At 54.2% G+C, this 23,609-nt stretch overlaps 2 protein-coding genes across 8 annotated transcripts in view; one reads left to right on the top strand and one right to left on the bottom strand.

Annotated features, from left to right (window-relative positions):
- PLIN4 (perilipin 4) overlaps positions 1–2,193 on the top strand; it is a 13,410-nt gene extending 11,217 nt beyond the window's left edge. For all 6 annotated transcript variants that reach the window (XM_063111317.1, XM_063111318.1, XM_063111315.1 and 3 more), the window contains one exon: positions 10–2,193. In XM_063111317.1, the coding sequence (XP_062967387.1) occupies positions 10–342 (333 nt within the window). In that variant the 3' untranslated portion in view covers positions 343–2,193. The remainder of the gene's footprint in view (positions 1–9) is intronic.
- On the bottom strand, positions 2,175–23,609 carry HDGFL2 (HDGF like 2). Of its 2 annotated transcripts, none has more exons than XM_063111321.1 (16): positions 23,428–23,609; positions 20,923–20,999; positions 20,691–20,829; positions 13,573–13,770; positions 9,610–9,726; positions 9,428–9,499; positions 8,142–8,295; positions 7,882–7,957; positions 7,449–7,746; positions 6,111–6,214; positions 5,071–5,144; positions 4,779–4,849; positions 4,229–4,330; positions 3,878–4,091; positions 3,076–3,205; positions 2,175–2,481 (listed from the first exon to the last, which is right to left on the bottom strand). In XM_063111321.1, the coding sequence occupies exons 1-16, from the start codon at positions 23,497–23,499 to the stop codon at positions 2,379–2,381; spliced, it is 2,001 nt and encodes a 666-aa protein (XP_062967391.1). In that variant the 5' UTR covers positions 23,500–23,609; the 3' UTR covers positions 2,175–2,378. The 2 variants fall into 2 exon arrangements, with proteins under 2 accessions (XP_062967391.1, XP_062967392.1); XM_063111322.1 differs by having other exon boundaries at positions 2,175–2,478.

Here is a 23,609-nt window from a genome sequence, read left to right as displayed (position 1 = left end):
CTCCCACAGGTACAGGACTCTGGGGCACTGTCCAGGGTCTGCGGTCTCATCCAGCAGCTCCACACGGCCTACAGCAGCCTGGCGTCCAGCATGCAGGGCCTGCCCACCGAGCTCCAGCGGCAGGTCGGGCGGGCGCGGCACAGCCTCTGCGAACTCTATGGCATCATCTCCTCGGCCGGGTGCATTGGGGAGCTTCCAGCCGAACAGCTGGACCAGAGCCGCCAAGGTGTGAACCAGGCGTGGTGGGCACTAGAGCAGCTGCTGGAAAGCATGCAGCATAGCCCCCCACTTGGCTGGCTGGTGGGGCCCTTTGCCCTGCCCCCAGGTGGGCAGCAACTGTAGGTCTCCCTGCCCTGCCCGAGCAGCCCTCCTCTGACCATTGTCCCTGGCCCCAAGTCCTGCTGCAGCTTCCCAAAGATCTGGATCCTATGGCTACAGAGGATGCGACTTTCTAAGCTCAGCCTTGCCACGCACCCAGCTCTGGGCCTGCCTGCGCCTCCTGCCATTCCCCCAGCACTGCCAGCATCTCTGCTGCCCAGCACCCTAATTCAGAAGGAGCAGCAGGAATGTGCCTGAGCCTAGAAGGTCCTCCACTCATCCCCCCCAAGGAACCCTTTTATCTCTAGGGGCCTCTTCCGGCCCCCGTCTGCTCTGGCAGCCAGCAGCTGAACAGGCCGTGCTGCTGCACCCTGGGCTAAAGGTGGCTTTGTCCATGGTGATGTACACTTGGAGACCGGAGCCTAGGAGGGCAGCCATGGAAGTCGCTCCAGTCCCAGCCACCCTCTCCCTGGATCCCTAGGGCAGCCCAGAGAGGTGACTGCAGACAAACAAGCTGGGGCCACAGAGGTGAACAGGCGGCTGGTAACATGAGAAATCAATGGGCAGCGGGTACACGTCCCCCGATGCCTGGCACCCCAGCCTCTCCTGCTGCCCCAGCACACTGGGACACGGGAAGCTTATCAAAGCTGGCTCTGTCCAGCCTATCTCCAGACACCACCCACCCATGTCACTGTGGACAAACCCCAACCCTGCGGTCTCCCTGAAGCACCCTCTTCTCAGCAAATGACCTGGAGCTCCAAGCTCCTGGGAGATGCATGACAGAGGGGCCAGCACGCCACAAATGGGTCACCTGGGTGCCAGGAGCTTTGAGAGCCAGGGTGCGCATCAGCTCAGCTGAGCTGGGGATGCTGGCAACTCAGGTGCAGCCTCAAGTGAGGGGCTGTGTTGAGGAACAAGCCATCAGAGGGTGGGACACTAGACATACAGCCATTTGCAGAAAGCAGGCACGGAACTGAGCTCAAGTCCATCCAAACCAAACATGGGGCCGAGGCTCAGGAAGTCCCTTCTCACCATTCCAAGGCCTAATTCTTAGCTGGGATGGAGGAAACTCGGCCATTGGGGGATGGGGACAAACACTAGAGGCCACTGTTGAATGAGCAATGACAAGTGTCAGGCGCCTCCCTAGAAGCTATGGCCATGTCCCTTGTTTGAATCCACACAACAGTCCTGTGAGGCTGGGGGCAAACCCCTTACACAGATGAGGAAAGAAAAGCCCAGAGTGGGATGGCCACTTGCCCAAGATCACACAGTGAGCCGGCAATGCAGCTGGGAAAAGAGTGGAGAACTGCCGCCAATGCGCATGCCCTCTGAACGTCAAGTACAATGGACAACCTGCACCACTGAGTGCCCTGAGCTAGCACCGGGGACTCCAGGTCTTGCCTGGGGGCCACGGAGCCACCTAGGGGCTGGGTGGTGAGGGAGGCAGCAGCTTTCAGGCAAGGCACAGTAGCCACCCTCCTGGCCCAACCTTAGGGGCCAGCAGGGACTCACGGGACCCCTGCCCACTGCAGTGTCTGTTCCCGCTCGCTCTACCTGGGCACTGGTAGAGCAGGAAGAGCCAAATCACAGCCTCCGTTTGAGCTGTACAGGTTAGAGATGTTTATTTCTCCTTCCTTCCTTCTGGAAAGGACTTGCCCCCACCCCATTCTCCTTCACCACCAGCCCTGTGGGGTTGGGGTGGGAGCGCCGGGAGAACAAAATTCACATTTGCTGCTTATGGTACCCTGATGGCTCAACCTTGTCCCCAAACAGGCCCTTTGATGACTGTGCACAGCTCCCCAGCTCCGGCCCCGACTGTACCAGTAATGCTAAAAAACCAAACCAATAAAACTGACTTCTTTTTTCATTAAAAAACCCTTTATAGTCATTTCATGTCGGTCAGAAATCACAGAAATTAGGCAGGAAAAAAAACCCAAGGGAACAAATACAAACAAACAGCACAGCGTTTCCCCAAAAGTTCACTGCTCTCCTAGGAGGCTGGGGAGGGAATCGGGACAGGTCTACAGACATCTACATTGTGCCTGAGCACAGCCGGGGGCTCAGCTCTCCTCATCCAAGGACTCCGAGTCCATCCGCACCCTCTCACACTCCTGCCGATCATTCCCAGGCCTGTCCAGGTCGGGGCCCTCCCGCAGGCTGCTGCTGGGAACACAGCAAGGGCGGGGCATGAGGATACTCCCTGCCCCCAGAATGCACCCCCAAGGCCCCTTCTCTACCTCTGGGGTGATTGGTGCAGAGACAGGGGCACCCAGGAAGAGCAGTGCCATCACTTCTGGCACGTGAGTCTCGTGGGCTGCCTTCCTCTGTCACTTCTCCCACTAAAGGAACTGCAAATGTCTTGAGGACAGAGCCCACATCAACCAGGTCCAGCATAAAGCAACCACTTGATGAATGAGCCTCGCCAGCCAGACACAAGCCCGTGTTTCTCAGCACTGGCTGCCGTCAGAGGGCCAGGTGCTTGTGCACGGTGCCTGCTGGGCCACTCTCAGGGGCCAGCAAGAAACCACCTACCCAGGAAGCCGGGCCCAGTCAGCTCAAAGCCCTGGAGCTGGCTTGATGGTGGCCACCAGAAGGAGGTGCCAACCAGGAGGACCCTGGAGGTCAGCTGTGAAGATGGGAGTGGGATGCCCAGTGTGTGTGGGTGATGTCCCTCAGGCCGTTCCCAGAGTGGTTGGTCCATCAGGAGCAGCTCACTGCTCTCAGGAAGTCACACCCCGTGGCCCTAGTGACACTTACTCGTTGTGCAGGTCTTCAGAGGAGCCACACCTCGGCCCCTCTTCTGAGTCCTGCCCATCCTCATGCTCCTTGTCCTCCATGTTCTCCTCCTTTTGGGATGTGGCCTCACCGTTCACTGGGGCTGAGAGATCTGGATTGGACAGAGGACATAGGACACTGCTGGGCTTGAGCTAGGGACACCTTAACTCTTCCTGTTGAGTGAGCCAGTTTTGGGACAGGGTCCTAAAGGACCCTGGGCCCTCCTCAATAGTCCTGGACTGGGGACCAAGCTGGGCACCTTGGCCTTGTGGTCCATATTCACCTCCAACTCCACACTTACCCACACACAGCATGACTTTTAGGGGTCATGCTAGCTCCCACCCGTGGGCTGGCTGTGTGCGGTTCCACTCAGCAGCTGGCCCGGCCCTGGCCTAAAGCAGCGAGGGGCCAGAAGACAAGGGCATGTGGGCAACACCAGGAAAAGCTCACTTCGGCCTGGGACAGACATAAGGGAAATGCCAGCCTCAGGGCTGTCCCTGGCCTGCGGAGGCCTGTGGCAGAGCTCTGTCCATCTCAGCTCTGAAGGCTGCCCTGGAATCTGTGACCAGGGCCATCTGGACCCAGCAACCCCCACAGGAATGACTTTTGTCTCCTCCAGCCCCCTGTGGCCCGGCAGGTGCAGCCCAGGGCCTTTGTCCCCCAAACCTCAGCCAACTGTGTCTGAAAAAGACAGGGCTGCTGCCTACTGCAAGGATGCTCTGCCCGGTACCTCCTCCTTCAGCTGAGGACACCAAGGCTCAGGGGTCACCCGCCCGCTCCTCACCAGTGCTCGGCTCGTCCTCTGCCTGCTCTTTGGGGGCCTCCTCCCCAGCCAGTTTCTCCTCGGCCTTCTCTGTCTCAGCCTTCTCCTTCTCCATCCCGGCCTTGTTTGCTTTCTGGATTGCCTCAATCTTCGGTCCCAGGACCCGCGACTTGAGCCGAGTGTAAACTTCTGCCGCTTTCTCCATCACGTCCTTGTTGGCTTTGTAACGGCGAATCTGGGCACGAATGGGACCAGCATTCCTACCCACCAGCCACCTGCCTCCCCAGCTGACCCCAGGCTCCCAAGCAGACGATGCTCCTGGCTGTGCCCCGCCCACCACCAGCCCCTGCCGCCTCTGTGTTCCTGTCCTACCTTCTTCAATGTGGCCACCACATCTGTGTTCTTCTGCAGGATCTGAGAGGTCACCTGAAGGGTTCCTAGCTCCTCTAGTGCGTTCAGACACCTCTTCACATCCTGCAGAGAGAGGTGGGGAGGGAGGAGGGACAGCGCCTGGCCAAGGGGATCCGAGAAGCCCCAACCACGTGGAGATCATCCGGGCTCTTCCAGCCAGGGAGGGCTGAATCTCACAGTATGGTCTGCCTCCCCTACCCCGACTGACGGAGAACTCTAGGGACAGGTGGGAAGGACCCAGATAGTCGACTGGGGGTGGGGGGTGGGGAGTGGGGAGCTCCTGAGACCTGCCATGGTGCCACCAGCTGGGGAAGTGGAACACTGCACCTCAGGACCATCTGCTGGCATGCCGTAGGAACAAGGATCCCTGCCCCACCCACCAGTGGAAGCTTGGTTTGCCTCAGCACCCTGAGAATTCTAAGGGAGCCCTAGACATGAGGTGGCAGAGGGGACCACTTGGCTCAGGGGAAATGGCTGAGCTGTGACCCCCATGGCCCAAGGAGGGTCTTACCGGGTTGTCGACCTTCAGAGCAAACTTGATCTCGCTGTGCAGCTTCTGAAGCTTTTCTTCCACTGAAGGTTCTGGGGCCAGGAAAGAAAGCACTGCCCAGACCTGAGCAGGGCCGTGGAGGCCCAGGCCACAGGTGGCCGGCCGGCTCAAGGGCCGCAGCTCAAGGCCCTCTGGGGGAGTCTGTACACCGACCACGGCCAGCTCAGCTCCCTGCCCCACACACACTCCAGGCCGACTGAGGACCAGCCTGAGCACCCTCTCTAGGGACAGGACAATCTGAAGAGCCCCTTACCTTTCTTCTTCTCCACCTTCCTGTCCAGTAGGAACCCTTCGGACCGTTTCCGGGTTCGTTCCACCTTTGTGGGCCTATGGAGAGGAGCTCCCCTCAGATGGGCCCCTGACCGACCAGCATCGGGGGGGCCCCTCTGCCCCACCATCACCACTCTCCCACTGAGGGGCCATGGGCCGCCGGGGGTGGACTTGCACCCACTGCAGAAGACCCTCAGAAGGCCCTGAAAGCTGGGTTCAAGGAAGGGTCAAGACCCTGTTATGACCCAGGTTTAGAGCAGGGACCAGAGGTGAGCTGCGGGCCTCAAACTGGCCAAAGATGTAGGCCTTTCCTCTGGTTCTCATGAGCAAACAAGGTGAGATCCCAGAATTCTCTCCTTTTTACACGCTGCAGAGAGCTGGTATGTAAATCCCAGCAAATGAGTTATTAAAATGCACTTAAACTTGATATTCAAAACCCATGGCAAGCTTATCAGCGGGGCTCAGTTCTATGTTCTACTCCACAGCCTGGCCACCACACTGCTGAGTTTTCACTAAGCAGGTTTATTCACCAATGGCTGCAATTTCAGTTAGAAAGTGGGCCAGGATATGGGCTCTGTGCCCCACCTCAGTGGGCCTCAGAATTAAAAACACTGGTCTGGGGTAAGTTCTCTCCCCCTGGCTCTGTGGACATTTGGGGCTGGGTCACTCTCTGGGGTGGGGCCACCTGGGTACTGCAGGTGCTGAACAGTATTCCTGGCCTCCACACACTCCATGCCAGTTGTGACAACCACAAATGTTCCCAGACTTTCCCCAGAGTCTCCTGGGGGGGCAGGATCATCCCTGGATGAGACCCCTAGTCCAGAGAAAGAACCACAATCCTGTAGCAGTGGTTCCTGCACCACCTGATGGGCCCCAAGAACCAGATACTTCAACTGGATCTGGCACCAAAGCTGAATTCAGAAGCAAGAGTGAGGGGTAGAGGGGTCCCTGGGAAGCTGAGGGGCCCAGGGACCAGGGCAGGCAGGGCTCCGGGTGTTCTGGGAGGTGGCAGAGGGTACTGACTTGGTTCGGAGCTTCTCCTCAGACCGCCCCCTCCTCTCCTTCTGGCTGGATTTCCTCATGGGCTCTGTGCTCTGCAGCTGTGACTTCTTAGCTGATTTCTTTGCCTATAGCAGAGAAAAGTGGGGTTGGAGCAGAGCAAAGCGGGGACGTGCCCTGACCCACCCCACTAAGAGATGTAGCTCAATGCTTTCTGCCATAGGTGGAAACACTTCTCACTGTTTGGAGATGTGAGGCAGAATGGGAAGAGAAGGGACCTGTGTCCAGTGTCCCCAGACAGCAGCTTCTCAGACCCTGAATGGACTTCAGAGATCTTGGAGTCCAAGGCTCCTTCCAAAAAGTGGCTGCCCACAGCATTCTTCCTGCCCAGCCACTGTTGGCCACTGCCTGTGCCCGGGGCTCAGCCTCCCTTTTGTGACAAAAGAGAGCAACAGGACAAGAGGGTGTTCTCCCTACTTCCACCAAAGGAGGGAGGCCTGGGCTGGGGGTTAACATCCTGAGGGATCCTAGGGCTCAGTCTGGAAGGTCAGACTCTCTGGATTCAGGCCACACTGCCAGAGCCATGAAGGTGGGGAGCTCAAGCGGCCTGAAGCATCACATGTGGTACAGAGCGGGCCTGACAGCCACCACCACCCACAGAAGGCCTCTCAACTGCTCCCATGCTTACCCCACAAGCCATCCCCCAACAGAGGCCAGAGGGCTCCTGTGAGCTAGGACACAGCCCTCCTCTGCCCACCGCCCTCCATGGCTCCCATCTCCATCTAGGGAAAAGCCCAAGTCCTCCCAAACTCACAAGGCCCTGCATGACCTGCCCTGCCTCCTCCCTGCCCTGTCCTCCTTACTTGGCTCTAGCTACACGGGCCTCCTTGCTGTTCCTCCAACACACCAGGCTCGGTCCTGCCCCAGGACCTTTGCACAGGCTGTTCCTCCTGCCTAGAGTGCTCCCCCAGATGTCTTCACAGACCTCTTCTCACTTCATTCAGAACCAGACTTGATGTCACCTTCTCAACTGAAGCCCTGGGACCTGCCCTATCTAAGACAGAAGCCCCGCCCATCTCGCTTTATTCTTCTCCTCAGCACTGAACACTCTGGAACGCCCTGTGCGCTATCCTCATATCACTGTCTATCTCCCTCCTCAGGGCATCAGCTCCTCCAGGGCAAGGTTTGTGGGCTCCACTCGCGACTTTACTCCTATATCCCTGGCAGCTGGAACAGTGCCCTGTACCGGGTAGTTGCTCAGTAAGTGTGTATAGCGAAGGAATGGATTTGCGGAATCCATTCCACAGACAGGAAGAGGTGGGCATCGGGGAGAAGCCCCCGGGCCGCCCTTCAGGACCGCACCTCTCTCTCCAGCTCAGTATCGGGCTCTGAGTCAGAGGAGGATGGGGGTCCCCGGCTCCGGCCCTTGCGCCCCCGCTTCTTGACGGGCTCATCGTCATCCCTGAGCTCTTCGCCACTGCTGGCGCCGCTGGCCCCACGCTCAGCCCGCTCCCGCCGCCGTTCCTTCTCCTCCTTCTCTGCCTCCCGCAGCCGCCGCAGCTCCTCCTCCTGCTCGCGGCGCCGCCGAGCCTCCAGCTCCCGCCTCCGGGCCTCGTCCCGCCGCTTCCACTCACTGATGCGGTCCACCTCGTCGCTGTCGCTGGGGGCAGATGGGGCGGTTAGAGGGAGACCCTCTGTCCCTTTGGGACCCTCTGCCCAGTCCACCTGCCACCTGTGGCATTCGACCCAATGAAGAACCCAGCCAGAGATGATCCCAGGGCCCCCTGACACCCACCTGTCACTGCTTGAGCTGGATGGGGGCCGTTCAGGCTTTGGCTTCCTCCCTCGGGGCTTAGGGGGAGGCTTCTCAGCTATGGGAAAAGGAGAAGGGGGTGACCTTATCATGCACTGTCTCTCCTGGGCTGCGGGGGCTTCCAGGCAGGGCTCCAAGGTGACAGGGGGTAGGGGGCACCCTAGGAGCTCCCCAGCACAGGCCAACCTGAGAGAGGTGCAGGGCGCAGGAGGGCAGGCCACAGGCACTGTGTCAGGCTCTACCTGGCTTCCTGCCCCGAGGAGGTTTCTTGACAGACACATCCGAATCAGAGGACGAGGACGAGGACGAGGACGCTGACCTCGCCACGGCCACTGGTTCATTCTTGACCCCATCTGAATCTGCTTTGGAGTCTGAGTCGGAGGCTGATGGTACCTTCTGGGGATGAGCAGGGACAGGGGCAGCATCAGGAGCAGAGTGTGCAGAGGTCAGCAACACAGGGCAGGGAGCCCGGATCTGCCCGGTACCCAGTCCTTCTGTAGCTCAGCAGCTCTGAGTCCTCCCACCCGACCCACAAAAACCCGCCTGTGCCCCAAAGTGAAAGCCTGAGATTGCAGGCAGCCCTGGGTTTTTCAGGCAACTGCTGGCCGTTCACTCGGTCAAGGTGCGCCTTCCTCCCACACCTCGCTTTCTCATTGGTGAGGGGGACAGCACATGAGGTCCCCAGTGCCTCCCAGTGGCAAGGTCTTTCCTTTGTGCAAAATGTTGCACAGAGGCCAACGAGACGGGCTGCTCTCCTCACTGCCTCCCCCTACAGCCCCCACTCCAGAACACACACGCTCGTGCACACACGGACAAAACACACATGGGCACATAGCACACAAAACACACACTACACACAGGCACAACACATGCATAAACACACAATACACACATAACCCGACACTTGTGCACATGCATAAACAAACACACGGACACAACACACAGGCACACAGCACACACGGACACATATGAACATATAACACACAGGCATAACACATACACAAACACAAGACACACAAGCTCATAACACACTCGTACATGCACACCTGCACACAACACAGGCATACATTCATACATGTACACATGGACACACACAGATGCAACACACAGGCACACACAACACATACTTGTACGCACACAACACACACGGACACATGCATACACATGCATGCACACATCTGCACATGCACATGCAGAGACATACACACATGTAAACACAACATACACACGTGCACACACATGCACATCACACACTCTTTCTCTCTCTCACACACACAGGGCCCTCAAGACCTCACTCCCTTCCAATGCCAACATTCCAGAATCCCATTTTCTAAACCAGACTGTTCAACCCCTCGGGAGCAGTGGCAACCACTCAGTCTGCTCCTGGTGAACATGCACGTGGGCACTCAAGACAGGAGCTGCTGCTCCCTGAGAGCCTCCTGTGCCCTGCCAACGGACCCAACTCCACCCCGTAGACGGTGGCTGGGAGCCAAAAGCGGGCAGGAAAACAAAACATAGCATACTCTACCTTTTTCTTCCGCCCTCCCAGGGGGCCCCGCCGAGGCACCCGAACCACGGCTTTCTTCTCAGGGGTGAAGTCCTGGGTGGAGAGAAGTGAGCTGAACAGGAGCCTGCTGGCTGGCCCCACTGTATACCTCTCACCCGTGCATCCCCTTCCCCTGTCCTCAAAGGAGCCGACCAGCTGCTCACCTGGTCACTGGTTTTCTGTGACTCAGATGAGCTTTCCGAGTTCTCCTCTTCAGATGGTGACACACTGGCTTGATCCAGGTCACTGGAGGCCTTTCGAACTCGTTTCGAGACTGACATCTGGAAGGGGAAGGGCCAGAGCACATTAGTGACTGGGGAAGCCTGTGCTATGGACAGGAAGCCCTCCCACCTGACTGCTCACAGCCTAGGGCAGAGCGGAAGGTCTGGAACCTTGCTCGGAGACAGGAATCTCTTTGAGAATCTGATTAAAACCAGGGACCTTGAATGAGGAAGAGGACATTATGCTCAATGAAAGAGGCCAGTCACAAAAGGATAAATACGGTGTGATTCCACTCATAGGAGGTCCCTAGAGTCGTCAGATCCACAGAGACAGAAAGTAGAATAGCAGGTGCCGGGGGCTGGGGGAGGGCGATAGGGAGGGAGTGTTTAATGGGGACAGAGTTTCAGTTTGGGAAGATGAGAAAGTTCTGGAGATGGACAGTGGTGATGGCCGCACAGCAACATGAACTGTATACTTTAGGATGGTTACTTTTATGTTAAGTGAATTTCACCCAATAAAAAAAATTCTTAGTTATACATATACACACACACATACAATTCTGCATTTGATTTCAAGGGTTCAAAGACTCCCTGAAGTCAACCCAAAGAAGTAAACTTAAGAATTTTTGCAATGGAAGAACTGAGGAAGTCAAGAGAAGTAAGCTTTAGAAATGAGTAGAATCCTGCCCAGAGACAAGAACAAAACTCTTCCTATGAGGGCACCTGTTAGAGTATCATAGGATATGGGCTGGCCTTCTGTCACAACTAAGAGACTTGCCCATGTGTATAACAACTGTTTACTGAGCATCAACCCTGCCCCCTGTCCAAGGCCTGGCCAATATGGACTGGATCTCATACCTTCCCCAAATTCATATGTGGAAGCCCTAGACTGAGCCCCAGTCCCTTCAAATGTGACTCTACTTGGAAATAGGGTCTTTAAAGACAAAATGAAGTGATTAGGTTGGGCCCTAATCCAAAATGACTGGTGTCTTTATAAGAAGAGGTGATCAGGACACAGATACACACAGAGGGACCACCATGTGGGGACCTGAGGAAAAGACGGCCATCTGCAAGCCAAGGAAAGAGGCCTCAGAAGAAACCAACCCTACTCACATCTTGGTCTTTGACTTCCAGTCTCCAGAACTATGAGGCAATAATAAACCTCTGTTGTTTAAGCCACCTAGTCTGTGGCGCTTTGGCACAGCGGCCCTAGCTAACTAATGCACTGAGTGGCATATCAACGAGAGATGAGCCCCTGCTTTCATGAAACTTATATTCCAGTTAAGAAGGACAAATGCCGATAACAAGGCAGAATGTGAAAGAAGAAGTCCTATGAAAATGGAAAAGGGCTCAAGGGCGGGGGCTGCCTGAGATCAGGTGGTCAGAGAGCTGTAGCTAAAAGACCTTAGGATAAGGAGTGACGAACTGACAACGGGCTTCCCGGACTACAGCCACAGCAAGTACAAAGCCTGAGAGTGGAAGGGAGCCGGGCAGTTCAAAGAAATGAAAGAAGGCTGGTGTGGCTGGACCTGTACAGCTGTGTGGAGCAGCTCCATGTCATGGATGCCATGCAGAGACCTGGTGTTCCTTCCGTGTCTGCACCCCCAGGAAGGGAGATGACCAGACCTGGGCAGGCAGGCTTGCTCGACTCACTGGGGAGATGAGAAATCTCGGCAGAGAAAGCGAGTGAGTTAGAGGCATTTCTTTTGTCCTTTCTCATCCCCATGAGGACACAGACTCTTAACCCAGCACTCAAGGAATCCACCAGAACCAGATGACATTTTTGTCTCCCATGCACATTTACATGTCATTCTTCCCAGGGATTCCGTCAGATTCCCGAAGCAGCTCCAGACTCTGAGAAAGGTTAAGCATTTCAAGCTGGGATGTGGTCTGGCTCTCTGGACAATAGGGCAGGAACCAGGAGGACTGAGATGATCAGGATATTGAATGGGCAACTGCACATGAACCCAGGCAGGACCCTTTAAGCAGAGCCCTCCCTCTTGACGTGGACATGTGGGGGTCACAGGAGAGGAGGAGCCAGAAGGTCCCTGAGCAGCGAGATCCTGTAACACTGGAAAGAACAGACACCATGGGTAAGCAGTATCCAGCCGGAAAAACCAGCTCAGCTCCCCTGCCGGCCAGGGCCCTGGGCTGGGCCCCGCTTCAAGAGGGTTAGTGGCGGAGGTCTGGGATGTCATTTAACCCATAAAACCCTCACAAAAGGAGGCCCTCTGTGGGGCCATCAAGAAGGATGAATATGTATGAAGTCTGCAGCTGCATGGAAAAGAACTTACAAAAATAATGTCACCTGAAGGGAGAGCATAATGCTGACCCCTCAGTAAAACTACAGCCCCCCATGATGGGGGAAAGGAACACCAAAAGTAAGTTACTGCTGTGGGATTACGAATGAAAAGGTCTTTTAAAGTTTTCCCCAGTGCTGTTAAAGGGGGTTGGGATAATACCTTACGTTTGCTTAATGCGAAGTTGGCCAAAAAATTAGAAGGAATACATACCGAACTATGAATAGTGGTTATCTCTAAGTGGTGGGATGCGGAGTGGGGACATTCGTTTTCTACACATTAGTTTGATTTCTCTAAAAATCGTAAGTGGAAGTGGCTGGCTGGTTAGCTCACTTGGTTAGAGTACAGCCTTGTAACACCAAGGTCAAAGTTTCCGATCCCCATACCAGCCAGTCGCCAAAAAAACCCCCCAAAAAACAAAAAGAAAGGGGGTCTAACAATTGTAAGTGGAAATAAACAGGGACCCTCAAAAAAACAATGCTGAGTATACCAAAAGGTTGTAGAAAAAAACGAAACACCCAACAATCTTAATAAGATATCAGAATTGGGCTGGCTGGTTAGCTCAGTTGGTTAGACTGTAGTATTGGTAACACCAAGGTCAAGGTTTTGGATTCCCTGTACACACACACACACACCATATGTATACGAGACCACAGAGAAAAACATCAGGACACTACCAGTCCTTGCTTGACTCAGAAACCCCATCAGATAGTACAGGTATTTTTTCAATAGCTTCTTCATTCTTTTTGCATTTTTCAACTTATCTATACTCAACGTGGCTTATCATCTTAGAATCAAAAGCCAATGTTATTTTTTAAAGATAATAAAAAAAATACCTTACTCTATCAAAAGAATTTGCTGCTGGAACCTGGTCCTTACATTCTGGACCCAACTATTTACAAGCAGTCAAAGGCGGGAGAAAGAAGACATCCAAGAAAATTGAAAATGTGTCTGCACAAAAACTTGTACAAATGTTCACAGCATTATTCATAATGGCCCCCAAATGGAAACTACCCATATGGCCATCAACAGATGGACAAACACAACATGGTCCATCCACACAGTGGAACATCACTCAGCCATGAAAAGGAACGAGGCTCTGACACATACTACCACATGGAGGGACCTTGAACACATCACACTCAGTGACAGACACCAGACACAAAAGACCATGTAGCGTGTGACTCCATTTACATGAAATGTCTAGAACAGCAAATCCACAGAGACAGAAAATGGATTCGTGGGTTCCAGGGGCTGGGGGAGGGGATGGGGAGTGACTACTGATGGGGATGGGGTTTCTCTTTGGGGCAATGAAAATGTTCTGGAATTAGACAGAAGTGGTAGTTGCACAATTCTGTGAATATACTAAAAACCAGAGTTATATACTTTGAAAGGGTGAATTTCATGGTACATTGATTATATCTCAAAAAAAAAAAAGGGAAGAGGAGATGAAAAGTAGGCTGCTGGGCAAGACTTCATGGTGAGAGGAGGAACGGCCAGGTCCAAGCCACCCCAGGACATGACCTCTGGGCTTCTACCGTCAGGGCTTGCTGCACCCCCCCCCCCCCCCCAGCCAGGCTGCCCTGGCCGCGCTGGCTGTCCCTACCTTCAGAGCCGACGTCTTCCGCTTCAAGCCGCTGTTGTCGCTGCTCTTGTCCGAATCCGAGTCACTCTCCATCCTGTCGCTGGCAGCTGCAGCAGTCACAGCTGTGACAGCCATGACCCCCCGGTCATCATCCTCGTCGGCCTCACTCCCACCTGCAGGGTTGACTTCAGGTGCCTCGCTGTCAGAGGAACTCACCGGCTGGAGAACAGGGGGTGGGGGTGGTAGACAAGGGCCTCATGTCACTACAAGTCTTGGGTGGATTTCCCAACCAGGATGGCGACCCAGAGGACAGCATCCACTGGTGGGGGTCTCAAATGTCAGGTTCTGGCCTCCTCACTTTACAAATGGGGGGACTGAGGCCCAGAAAGCCTGGAGAACTGACACTGGAGGGTGAGATGGATATGTGTGCAATAGGTGTTGGGGGCTGGGCCGCAGGATTCAGGGTTAAACCTCAGGCATGTGACTTCAGCCCCTCTGTGCCTCAGTTTCCACACCCAGGCAATGGGGATGGCAGAGTTTTGGCCTCCTAGGGCTATGGCGAGGATGAAATAGAGGTGGTAGGTGAAGCACTAGGACAGTGCCCAGACTATGGGAAGAGGCCTATAAATGCTTGATTTTTTTTTTGTTTTCTGGTTTTTTGTTTGTTTTTCTTATGATGGCTGGCCAGTACAGGGATCAGAACCCTTTGACCTTGGTGTTATAACACTGTGCTCTAACCATTTAAGCCAACCAGCCAGCTTATTTATTTTTTTTAATCATTCTCATTATTAAGAGTAGAAAGCTGACCTAGGACAAGACCTCTGGGCTTCTACCTTCCAGGCACTACTATTTCTGTTACACTCAAAATGCCCGCTCAGGCAGTAACAGTCACCAAAATAGTAAACACTTATATGGTGCTTCTTACACACCAGCCACCTGCCTGAGTTCATTTACACACTTGGTCGACGTTTGCTGAGCAGCTCCTGCGTTTCAGACACTGTGCTAGGTGGGTAGAGAGTACACAGAAGTGACCTTGGTATGGTCCCCTGCCTCTGGGAGCTGACGATCTAGTGGGAGACACTGATCATAGCCATTTAAACAGATACATACAATTCCAAATCGTGGTGACAGGCAGAAAGAAAATATTGGTATGTGGTTATAAAGGATTGAGAGAGGTGGGAGTATTTTTCACTGGGTGGTCACATTTGGAGAATGTGACATTTTAGCAGAGGAGTCACCTCAGGCATGCAATGGGGTGGGGGGTATATACATGCATTCCAGAGAGCAGGAATGGCATGAATGGAAGTCCCCTTAGGAACCAGAAGAGGCTGGTACAGCTGGGGCACAGGGAAAGACAGGAAGATGGTAAAGGAGAGGATGAGCGTTAGGCCAGGGCCCGATCATGCATAGAGCTGTCGAGGATCTAAAATTGATCAGGCAGATGGCACAATGGGAGTCAGGCCACAGGGCTTTCTCAGGTCCCCTTCCTGAATTTGTTCTAGATGTTTTATGTTTATGGGAGGAAAATGTATGAGCCCCAGTAATATTCAGCTGTCACTCATTCATCCAATGAACATCACAGAATACCTACTATATGCCTGGCCCTGTGCTGGGCACTGGGGCTAGAGATGAGTAAGACATGGTCCCTGCCCTTGAGGAGCTCACAGTTTAATGGGGAGACAGACAAGTAAATGCACAGTTACAACACAGGAGGAGAAGGAGCACCAAGCAGCACCCAGCCCAGCAATGTCCAGTGCAAAATCTGAGTTGTTTCATGTCACTTCTTTCCTAATTAACTGCTACTTTTTAAGAGAGAGACTGAGATTTTTAAAAGCCACATTTTCTGGAAACAACCCATATGTCCAACTGATGAACAAACAAGATAGATGTAGCTATGTAATGAAATATTATTCAGCCATGAAAAGGAATGAGGCTCTGACACATGCTACAACATGGTGAACCTTGAACACGTCACACTCGGTGACAGACACCAGACACAAAAGGCCACAGAGTGAAATTTATATGACATGTCCAGAACAGGCCGATCCACAGAGACAAAAAGAGGATTTGTGGTTGCCAGGGCTGGGGGAGGGGGTGGGAGTGACCGCTAATGGGGACGCGGTTGCTTTGTGGGGTGATGGGAATGTTCTGGAATTAGATAATGGTGATGGGAGCACAACATTGTGTATGTACTAAAAGCCACTGTAGGGTATATTTTAAAATGCTAAAATGGTGAATTTTATGTCATGTGAATTTTACCTCAATTAAAAACAAGCAACATCACACAAAAATAAGACGTTCTCTTGTGCGATGACAGGGGGTGCAATGGATTGGAGCAGGGCAGGCACACTGGCCAAGAAAAAGCAAAAAGGAGGATGAAAAGGGTGTATAAGAACAGGTGAGAGCGGCTTCAAGGAGCTGCTGATGGTGAAACTTGGAAGGAGAAGCAGAGAGAGGCCCGAGTGTGTGCTGAGGTGTTGCGTCTGGGCCGTCAGAAGGAGGGAGGCGGAGGACTGGCATAGGGCTGGCCAGATGCTGGAGACAGGGTCTCCACAGCACCACAGCACGGAATGGAAATGTGGAATGAGGAATTGGGGCATCAGAGCTGGGCCAGAGGAGGGAGCAGGGAGTGACCAGGAGGGAACCTCGGCCCTTCTTCAGTGCCCTGCCCCCGCCAGGCTCCTGCTTTTATAAAGTCTCCTATTCTTCCCCCACTGAGAGCAGAGGCTGGGAGGGAGCTGCTAACGATCCCTACTTAACAGACCAGAAAAAGGAGAACCAGGTGTTGAGACGACCTCGCCACTCAGCACCAAACATGTTTTGTTTCCCTCGTGTTGTTGTGGCCAACAGCCCTTAGGCACAGTGACAGGGCCCTGTCTGTATAATTTTTGACAAGACTAAAAGGATAATATTAAGTAGGTCAAGCCCCAAACTGAAAATGCTAGGAGAGAATAACAACACTTTCACGGTAGATTTCTATCACACCTTTCCTCCAGAGTGTTCAGAGGGCCCTCGTATCTGTTATTTCTCTTCGGAGCATCCCTGGTAAGTAGAGAAGGGAGATATTATCCCCCATTTTTCTTGGCGGGTGGGGGCAGGGCAGTGGCTCAGAGACTAAGAGACTAAACGGCTGGTCCAAGGATCTCTTGCAGGAGGTCAGTATCACGACACTAGGAGCTACCATGAGCTAAGTGACTCTAAACTTATCACTCTCTCTATGTAATGGGTGGGGATTATCATCTTCACTTTGCAGATGAGGAAAAAGGCAGAGAAAGGTTAAGTAGCAGCTCAAGATCACACCATGAAGAACTGACAGTGCAGCCATGCAAGCCCAGGCTTGGTCTGCACTGGCCTCGAAGCCTGGGCCACCAGCCACAGCTACCCTTCATTAAAAATCCCTCCTTGCTCTTGACCAACTGGTCCGATTTGTTCCTCCACAGCCCTGTCAGGCAATTGGGAAGAACATGCATGTTCCACAACTGGGGAAACTGAGCCTCAGGGAGGTTAAGTGACTTGCCCTACATTGTGCTTGTGGCTAAAAACAGGACCCCTGGATCTTCTGAGGCTGGACCGCAGGGATTGAACTGCCTTCCAGCAAAGGTTGGAAAACCTGAACCACATCAAGAGACTGAGAGAATATGAATAGTGGCGGCACAGAGAAGAACCCAGAAATAAAAGGCCAAAGCCGGCCAACTTCCAACCATCCCAAGCCCCGACGGTGGGTAAGCGAGATGAGCAGATCTTTTCGCTCATTGTCTTAATGAATCTGGGGGGTGACTAAGGTGGAAAAGAGAAGGTCCTGCCTCCTCCTTGCCAACTACCACCTCCACCATCCACTGAGCACTTGCTACATGTTGCAGCACTAGGTGCCTGGTGTGCACTTTCTCACTGGATTCTCCCAATAACCCTGTGAGAGGCAGGTACTAGCATGACCTCTCTGTTTTAGATGAGGAAACTGAGGCTCAGACAGGGAACGTCAATCCCCAAGGTACACAGAAAGCAAGGGTAGAGCAGGAACTTGAACCCAGGTCCACCTGCCCACATGGCAGGGCTCTTAGTCACAGACTCCTCACAGGGAGAGTTTACTGCCCGGGCCCTCCTCCTGCCTCGGCTTGTACCAGCCAGAAGGAAAAGAATGCCAGCATGGGAGTTGGGAGGCCTGGGTTTGCATCTCAGCTCAGCTTTCTTGCTAACTAGCTTGAGGACTTTGCACAGGTCCTTTTCCCTGTTCATCTGCAAAGGGGCAGGGAGGCCTGAAGAGGGATTCTTTTAGGTCAAGGGTTCTCAATCTCCCAGCACACATCTGGCAATTTCTGGAGAGACATTCTGATTATCAAGATTAGGGCGGGCCAGTTAACTGAGTTGGTTAGAGCTTGGTGCTGATGGAACACCAAGGTCAAGGATTTGGATCCCCACACTGGCCAACTGCCCCCAAAAAAAAAAAAAGAGAGAGAGAGAGAGATTACAACAGACTCTCTATGACAGAGAATAATCCAGCCCTACATGTCGCTGTTATCCTCTGTTATAAAGTACTGATGTTAGAGACCCTGTCTAGGTCTATGAGGTCTCAGATTCTAGCTGGGTTCTTCTGGGCATGTGAGCAAACTCTCTGGGCCTCAGTCTGCTCATCTGCTCAACGGAAAAACCCACCACCTGATCAGTCCACCCTCAGGATTACTTTGAGGACCAAAAGACAGCACGATGGGAAGCACACCAAGATACCATTTTTCATCTACAACCTTAATGAGGGGATGGGAGACAGGCCTTGTAGACAAGGTCTACTCTTGGTGGAATACTAATTTGAGTTAAGGCTGTTGAAAAGAAAGAGGCTGTTTTCTGTGTGTCGGCATGGACCAAGTGTCAAGATATACTGTTGGTTTGTATCCCCTCACTGGCCAGCCGCCGAAAAGAAGGAAAAAAAAAAAAAAAAAAAAAAAAAAAAAAAAAAATATATATATATATATATATAGTTGGGTGAATAAAGCAAAGATCAGAATGATATGCTAAAAAAAGAAAGTTGTACATGATTTTATATGAATAAAGACTCCTGGGGGCTGGCCAGTTAGTTCAGTGGTAGCGCATGGTGTTATAATGCCAAGGTCAAGGGTTCAAATCCCTGTACCAGCCAGTTGTGGAAAAAAAAAAAAAATCTTGGAAAAGTATATACGGAACTGGTAGCTGTTGCTATCTTGAGAGAAAAACAAAACAGAGGGACCAGGATTGGGAGGCAAAACTGACTTTTCACTGCATGCCCTTTTGTACCATTTGAATTTTATAAGTCTGTATTCCTACTAGAAACGTAAAAATAAAAAACTTTAAGGATGGAAAAAGAGACTGCTCAGTTTCCCATAAAGCTGTGTTTCCAAAAGCCCGATTATGTACTGGCTACATGAGAAGCATCCAGGAGACTGCTTGGGAAGAAAAACTCAAGGTTCTCAGGCCTCAGTCCACATTACTAAATCTACATCTCCGGAGGTATGGCCCAGAAAACTGCATTTTCAACACATGTTCCCCTGGGAAGCACAGGTGGGACAGAGAACTCGAGAGCAGCAATAAGCTTCACTACTGCAGCTACTTACCAGTTTGGGGGATCTGTACAGGACTTGTTTAATTTCAAGGGTGCATTATTTTTGAGTTTCCTTTCCTCGAGGGCAGGCAGATATGCAGTACTTAGCAAGCTGTGGGTGTCCAATAAATATTAAATGGTGCAATGATTCACCAGGTGGTAATAAGCTCAGGATGTAACCAAAGAGAACCTGAGCCAGGGCCAGAAAAGGCTCTCACGAAACTCAACTACCTTAAACACCTTCCTCTCTACCCATCCCCACTGGAGACAAGCAAAGCCTAGGGAAAGACGGCGGGTACCAAACCAGGAGGATCCTCCATCTCCCAGACACATCATGGACCATGAAAGTAAAATATCACTAACATGCAATATCTGTGGGCCCAGCCCCTTGAGAAGGGGCTGCCAAATCCTCAGTACTCAAGAGGCATCTGTTGAGTGAATCCTGAATTCTAGACCATGAACTCCCAAAAGGCAAGGACTGTCCCTGATTCACCTCATGCTCCTGGTCCCCAGCATGGCACATGGCAAGTGTCACACAGAATCGTCTACAGACCCATGGGCAGGTGCTCACCAGCGCCAGGCCAGTCCAGCTGAGATGAAAGAGAGGTGCACCCAGACCATCTCAAGACCCCAAGTTCTCAAACAGAACCAGGCACTCCAAAATGACTCTGTCTTCCACTCGCAAAAACCAGAAGTGGGACCCGACCCTTGCCAGCTCCTGCTTTCCTCCCCCTGGATCACCCCAGATGTTCTTTTCTTCCCTAACAGCCGAGCTTTCCCCAGCTGCAATTAGTTCCCTTCACCCCCCCCACCAGCTTTAAGCTCAGGCTTCCCCTGCCCCCCACTCTCCCCTATAAACATCAAAAGCAAAGTGAAGAAACTCCTGCCCAGCCTCCCCCATCCCCATCTCACCCCAAAATACCGAGAGCAAGGCCCCCTCTTCCATCCTTCCACAGCCTTCTAGCAATTTGACTTCCGCTTTCTAAATTCCTTCCTGCCCCTGAATATTTCCAGACACTGATTTGCAACCAAGATATCGTCTCTGATTTTTGGCATTTCTTTCTACCTGATTGAGAACTCTCACATCTACAAACTACTGCCCTGTCCTGAGCCTCAAACGTGGCAGTAATGGGAAGAGAGGGGGGTGTTATTGAAAGAAAAACTTTCTTTTCCTTAGAAAATAGAAGGTTTCATAAGAGCTATAACAACACTCTGTTACAAATGCAGGCTAATCCTAGCAGTGGTTCTCGCCAGGAGTGATTCTGCACTCCTTTGCCCCGCTACCTGGCTATGTCTGGGGACATTTGTGGTTGTCACAATTGGGAGTGCTTCTGGCATGGAGTGGGTGGAGGCCAGGGATGCTGCTCAGCACCTGCAGCACCCAGGATGGCCTCTGACATAGTGATCCAACCCCAAATACCTATAGTGCCCAGGGGGACAGACATTGTCCTAAAGGCTTCTTTCTACAAGACAAGGAAAAGGCCACCTCTAGCCCCACTGTGGAGAAGTGCCCCGCCCAGCTCAGGCTCTGCAGATACTTCAGCTGGACGCTCTCCATCCCCAAGGTACTCACCGGAGGAGCGCTGTAGCTGGCGTGGGGGTTGTTCTGGATCTCCCACAGTCCCTCATTGAAGCCTTTCCTCTTGTTGGGTTTCCCGTACTTATCTTTACATTTGTCGTAGGGGAACAGGTCCTTGGGTCCCAGGAAGGCTCTGGAGAAAGGAACCACAGGTGGGTCCCCGGTGAGCCAGGCTACCCCAGAAGGCACTAGGTGAAAAAACCAAGCCCCAGCTGGGGACACTTACGTTTCGTGTGTACCAAAGAAGAAGATGGGGTACTTGTTGGGTGGGGGCTTCACGGCACCGTCGGCGATGTCATCAATCTGCAGTGAGAGGCCAGTCAGGGAGTGGCTTGGGGCAAAGGGGGAGCTTCACGCACTGACCCAGGAAATCACCAAGAAAACAGCCAAGTTACTCAGAGAAAAGCATGCTGGGGGGAGGAGATCCTGTAACCCAGGAAGATGCACCTTCTTCCAAACGGGAATCTGCACTCTTCTGGTCATGGCCTATTGCAAACCTGTCCCCCAACCCAGGGTGATCTCTTTCCCCCCAGGAAGAGAGCTGGCCCCAAGGCAGGTGCTTCACCTGAGTAATGCCAATATGGCTTGGGGCTAAGCTCAGCTTCTATGAACTCTCAGGACCCTTCAATGGGACCCCTCCCGCCAAGAGGCAATCAGCAGGCAGTCTCCTAGAGGTGCAGCTGGCAGCTCCAAGGATGCAGAGGGTGGGGGGTGGGCTCCAGAAGACTGGCCCTGAGCATCCAGGAAGTCCCACCCTCTCCCTGCAGGCTCATGGGCTACGGCAGCTGTCAGTCACCTCCCCACTGGGAGGCTATCAGCCCCTTCACTTCCAATCAGGTGCTTGCAAATGTTCTGGGGGCTCAGAGAGCCAGCAGAAGGGGGGCAGGGGAAGGGAAAAGCTACGGCTCTGGAAAGAAGAGAACCAGGAAAAGGAGGGAAGTGCCTTTAAAGTTTCATCACTCTGGCCTCCCCCAAGAAAATAAGCACAAGCAAATCAGGTTAGAGTGGGTCCTCTGGTCCCAGTTATCCATTCCCCATCCACTTCTCCAGCTCCTGGGTGGCTGCTGGAATCTTCCCTGCCCCACTCACCCAGCTTCCTTCTCACTCAATTCTCTGAGCTACTTTTTCAAAGTCCTTGGCCCTGGGCTCGGCCGCAGGCATCCAGGCCAGCATCCCTCCCTCCTGCAGAAGCATCCCAAACTCGGCCAACCTGAGGACCAGCGCGGCATGCCTTCCTTCCAGGCCCTGCTTCTCCTCTTGCCTCACCGAGGACCCGCCCCTGGTCCTCTGAGTCCCACGCACCCCAGCCACCTCCCGTGCTGCTTCAGTTCCAGCCCATCCTTCAGCCTCACCCCTGCACTGCCTCCCCTCCCTGCCTGCTGCCTGGGCCTTCCACCACCGCACCCCAAATTCCTTTAGTCCCTCAGCCCTAGGGCGACTTTAGCCCTAAGACCCAGGGATAACAGTAGCCTCCGGGTTCCTGCTCCACACTGGCCTATCCCTGACTAGGCCTGGAACTCCACACATCTGCACACCTAGGATTTCCAGGCTGAGGAGGCCCTTCAGACCTGGACCCCAGCTTTCTCAAAAGGAGAACCCCAAGTCCCCTTGGCCTAGCCCCCTTCCCTCAGATGCTCTCTCACCCCTGGGCACGGGCTCCATTTCAAGCATTGGAAAGGACCATCCTGCCTCCAAGCCCCCTCCCCAACAAGCTTCTTCAACTTCCTCCTGGCCTCCTCCTCGCAGGGAGACAGTCCCCAGGGTCCCCTGACAAGCCTCATTCCAACCTCTTTCTCAGACCCAGTTCCCCCAGCCCCAGTGACCTTGTGAACAGAGCCCACAGCCCCATTTCCACCCCTGGCCTCCCTCACCCTCCTGCATGCTCCTCTTCCCCGGCCATCCTTGGCCTTGACCCTCAGCCCTTCTCCGTTACTGCACCTCTCATCCCTAGCCCCACAGCCCCTCAGATCTTGGTTTCTCCAGGCCCCCAAAGAGGTCCTTCAGCGTGGGGTACCCCTCCCATCACACTTGACCCCTCTCCTCAAATCCCACGTTCCTGGGCTCCCCTCAGACCCCTATCCTCCCTCAAACTCGAATCCTGTCTGCTCAGGCCCCCGCCCCGCAGACCATCCCCCACTTCTCCCTCAGGCCCTGAGACCCCCAGATCCCAGGCAAACGCTCTCAGACCCCAGCAGCCCCGGCCCCTCCACCCTGGCACCCCCAGACCCCCGGCGCGCGGCCCCCTCAGACACGGGGACCCCAGACCCAGGGCGCGCGGCCCCCTCAGGACCCGAGTCCCCAGACCCCCGGCGCGCGGCCCCCTCAGACACGGGGACCCCAGACCCAGGGCGCGCGGCCCCCTTGGACATGGGACCCCCAGCACCCCTGACGCGAGGCCCCCTCAGACACGCGGACCCCCGGCGTGCGGCCCCCTCAGACACGGTGACCCCCGACCCCCGGCGCGCGGCCCTCTCAAGACACGGGGACCCCTAGCACCCGGCGCGCGGCCCCCTCAGACACGGGGACCCCTAGCACCCCCGGCGCGCGGCCCCCTCGGGCCCGGACGCCCAGACCCCCGGCGCGCGGCCCCCTCAGGACCCGAGTCCCCACACCCCCCGCGCGCGGCTCCCTCACGACCCGAGCCCCCAGACACCCCGCGCGCGAACCCCTCAGGTCCGGGCCTCCACTGCCCCACCCCACCCCCTCGGGCCCATCTCCCGCGCGGCCTCACCCGGGCCGGCCAGTGTGGGTAGCCCTTCATCTTGGCGAACACCAAGTCCCCGGGCTTAAAGGCGTGTGGCATTCTGTCGGCGGGAGGCCCAGGCCGCGGGAAGCGGCAGCAGCAGCAACGGCGGCGGCGGCGGCGGCGGCGGCGGCGGCGGCGGCGGCAGCAACGGGAGGCAAAGCCAGGGG

The sequence above is a fragment of the Cynocephalus volans genome, chromosome 10 (assembly GCF_027409185.1).
Source record: "Cynocephalus volans isolate mCynVol1 chromosome 10, mCynVol1.pri, whole genome shotgun sequence".
In the NCBI taxonomy this organism is placed as follows: Eukaryota; Metazoa; Chordata; class Mammalia; order Dermoptera; family Cynocephalidae; genus Cynocephalus; species Cynocephalus volans.
This window is presented reverse-complemented; position numbering and strand designations above follow the sequence as displayed.

What these genes read in the sequence shown, in the direction of transcription:
- HDGFL2 (XM_063111321.1), bottom strand. Translation starts at nt 23,499, where the DNA reads ATGCCACACGCCTTTAAGCCCGGGGACTTGGTGTTCGCCAAGATGAAG. An exon ending in GAGGAGAAGCTCCGAACCAA is followed by an intron (nt 5,145 to 6,110) that starts GTCAGTACCCTC and finishes TCCTCTCCATAG; the next exon opens with GCCCACAAAGGTGGAACGAA. An exon ending in TCTGAAGACCTGCACAACGA is followed by an intron (nt 2,482 to 3,075) that starts GTAAGTGTCACT and finishes CTGTGTTCCCAG; the next exon opens with CAGCAGCCTGCGGGAGGGCC.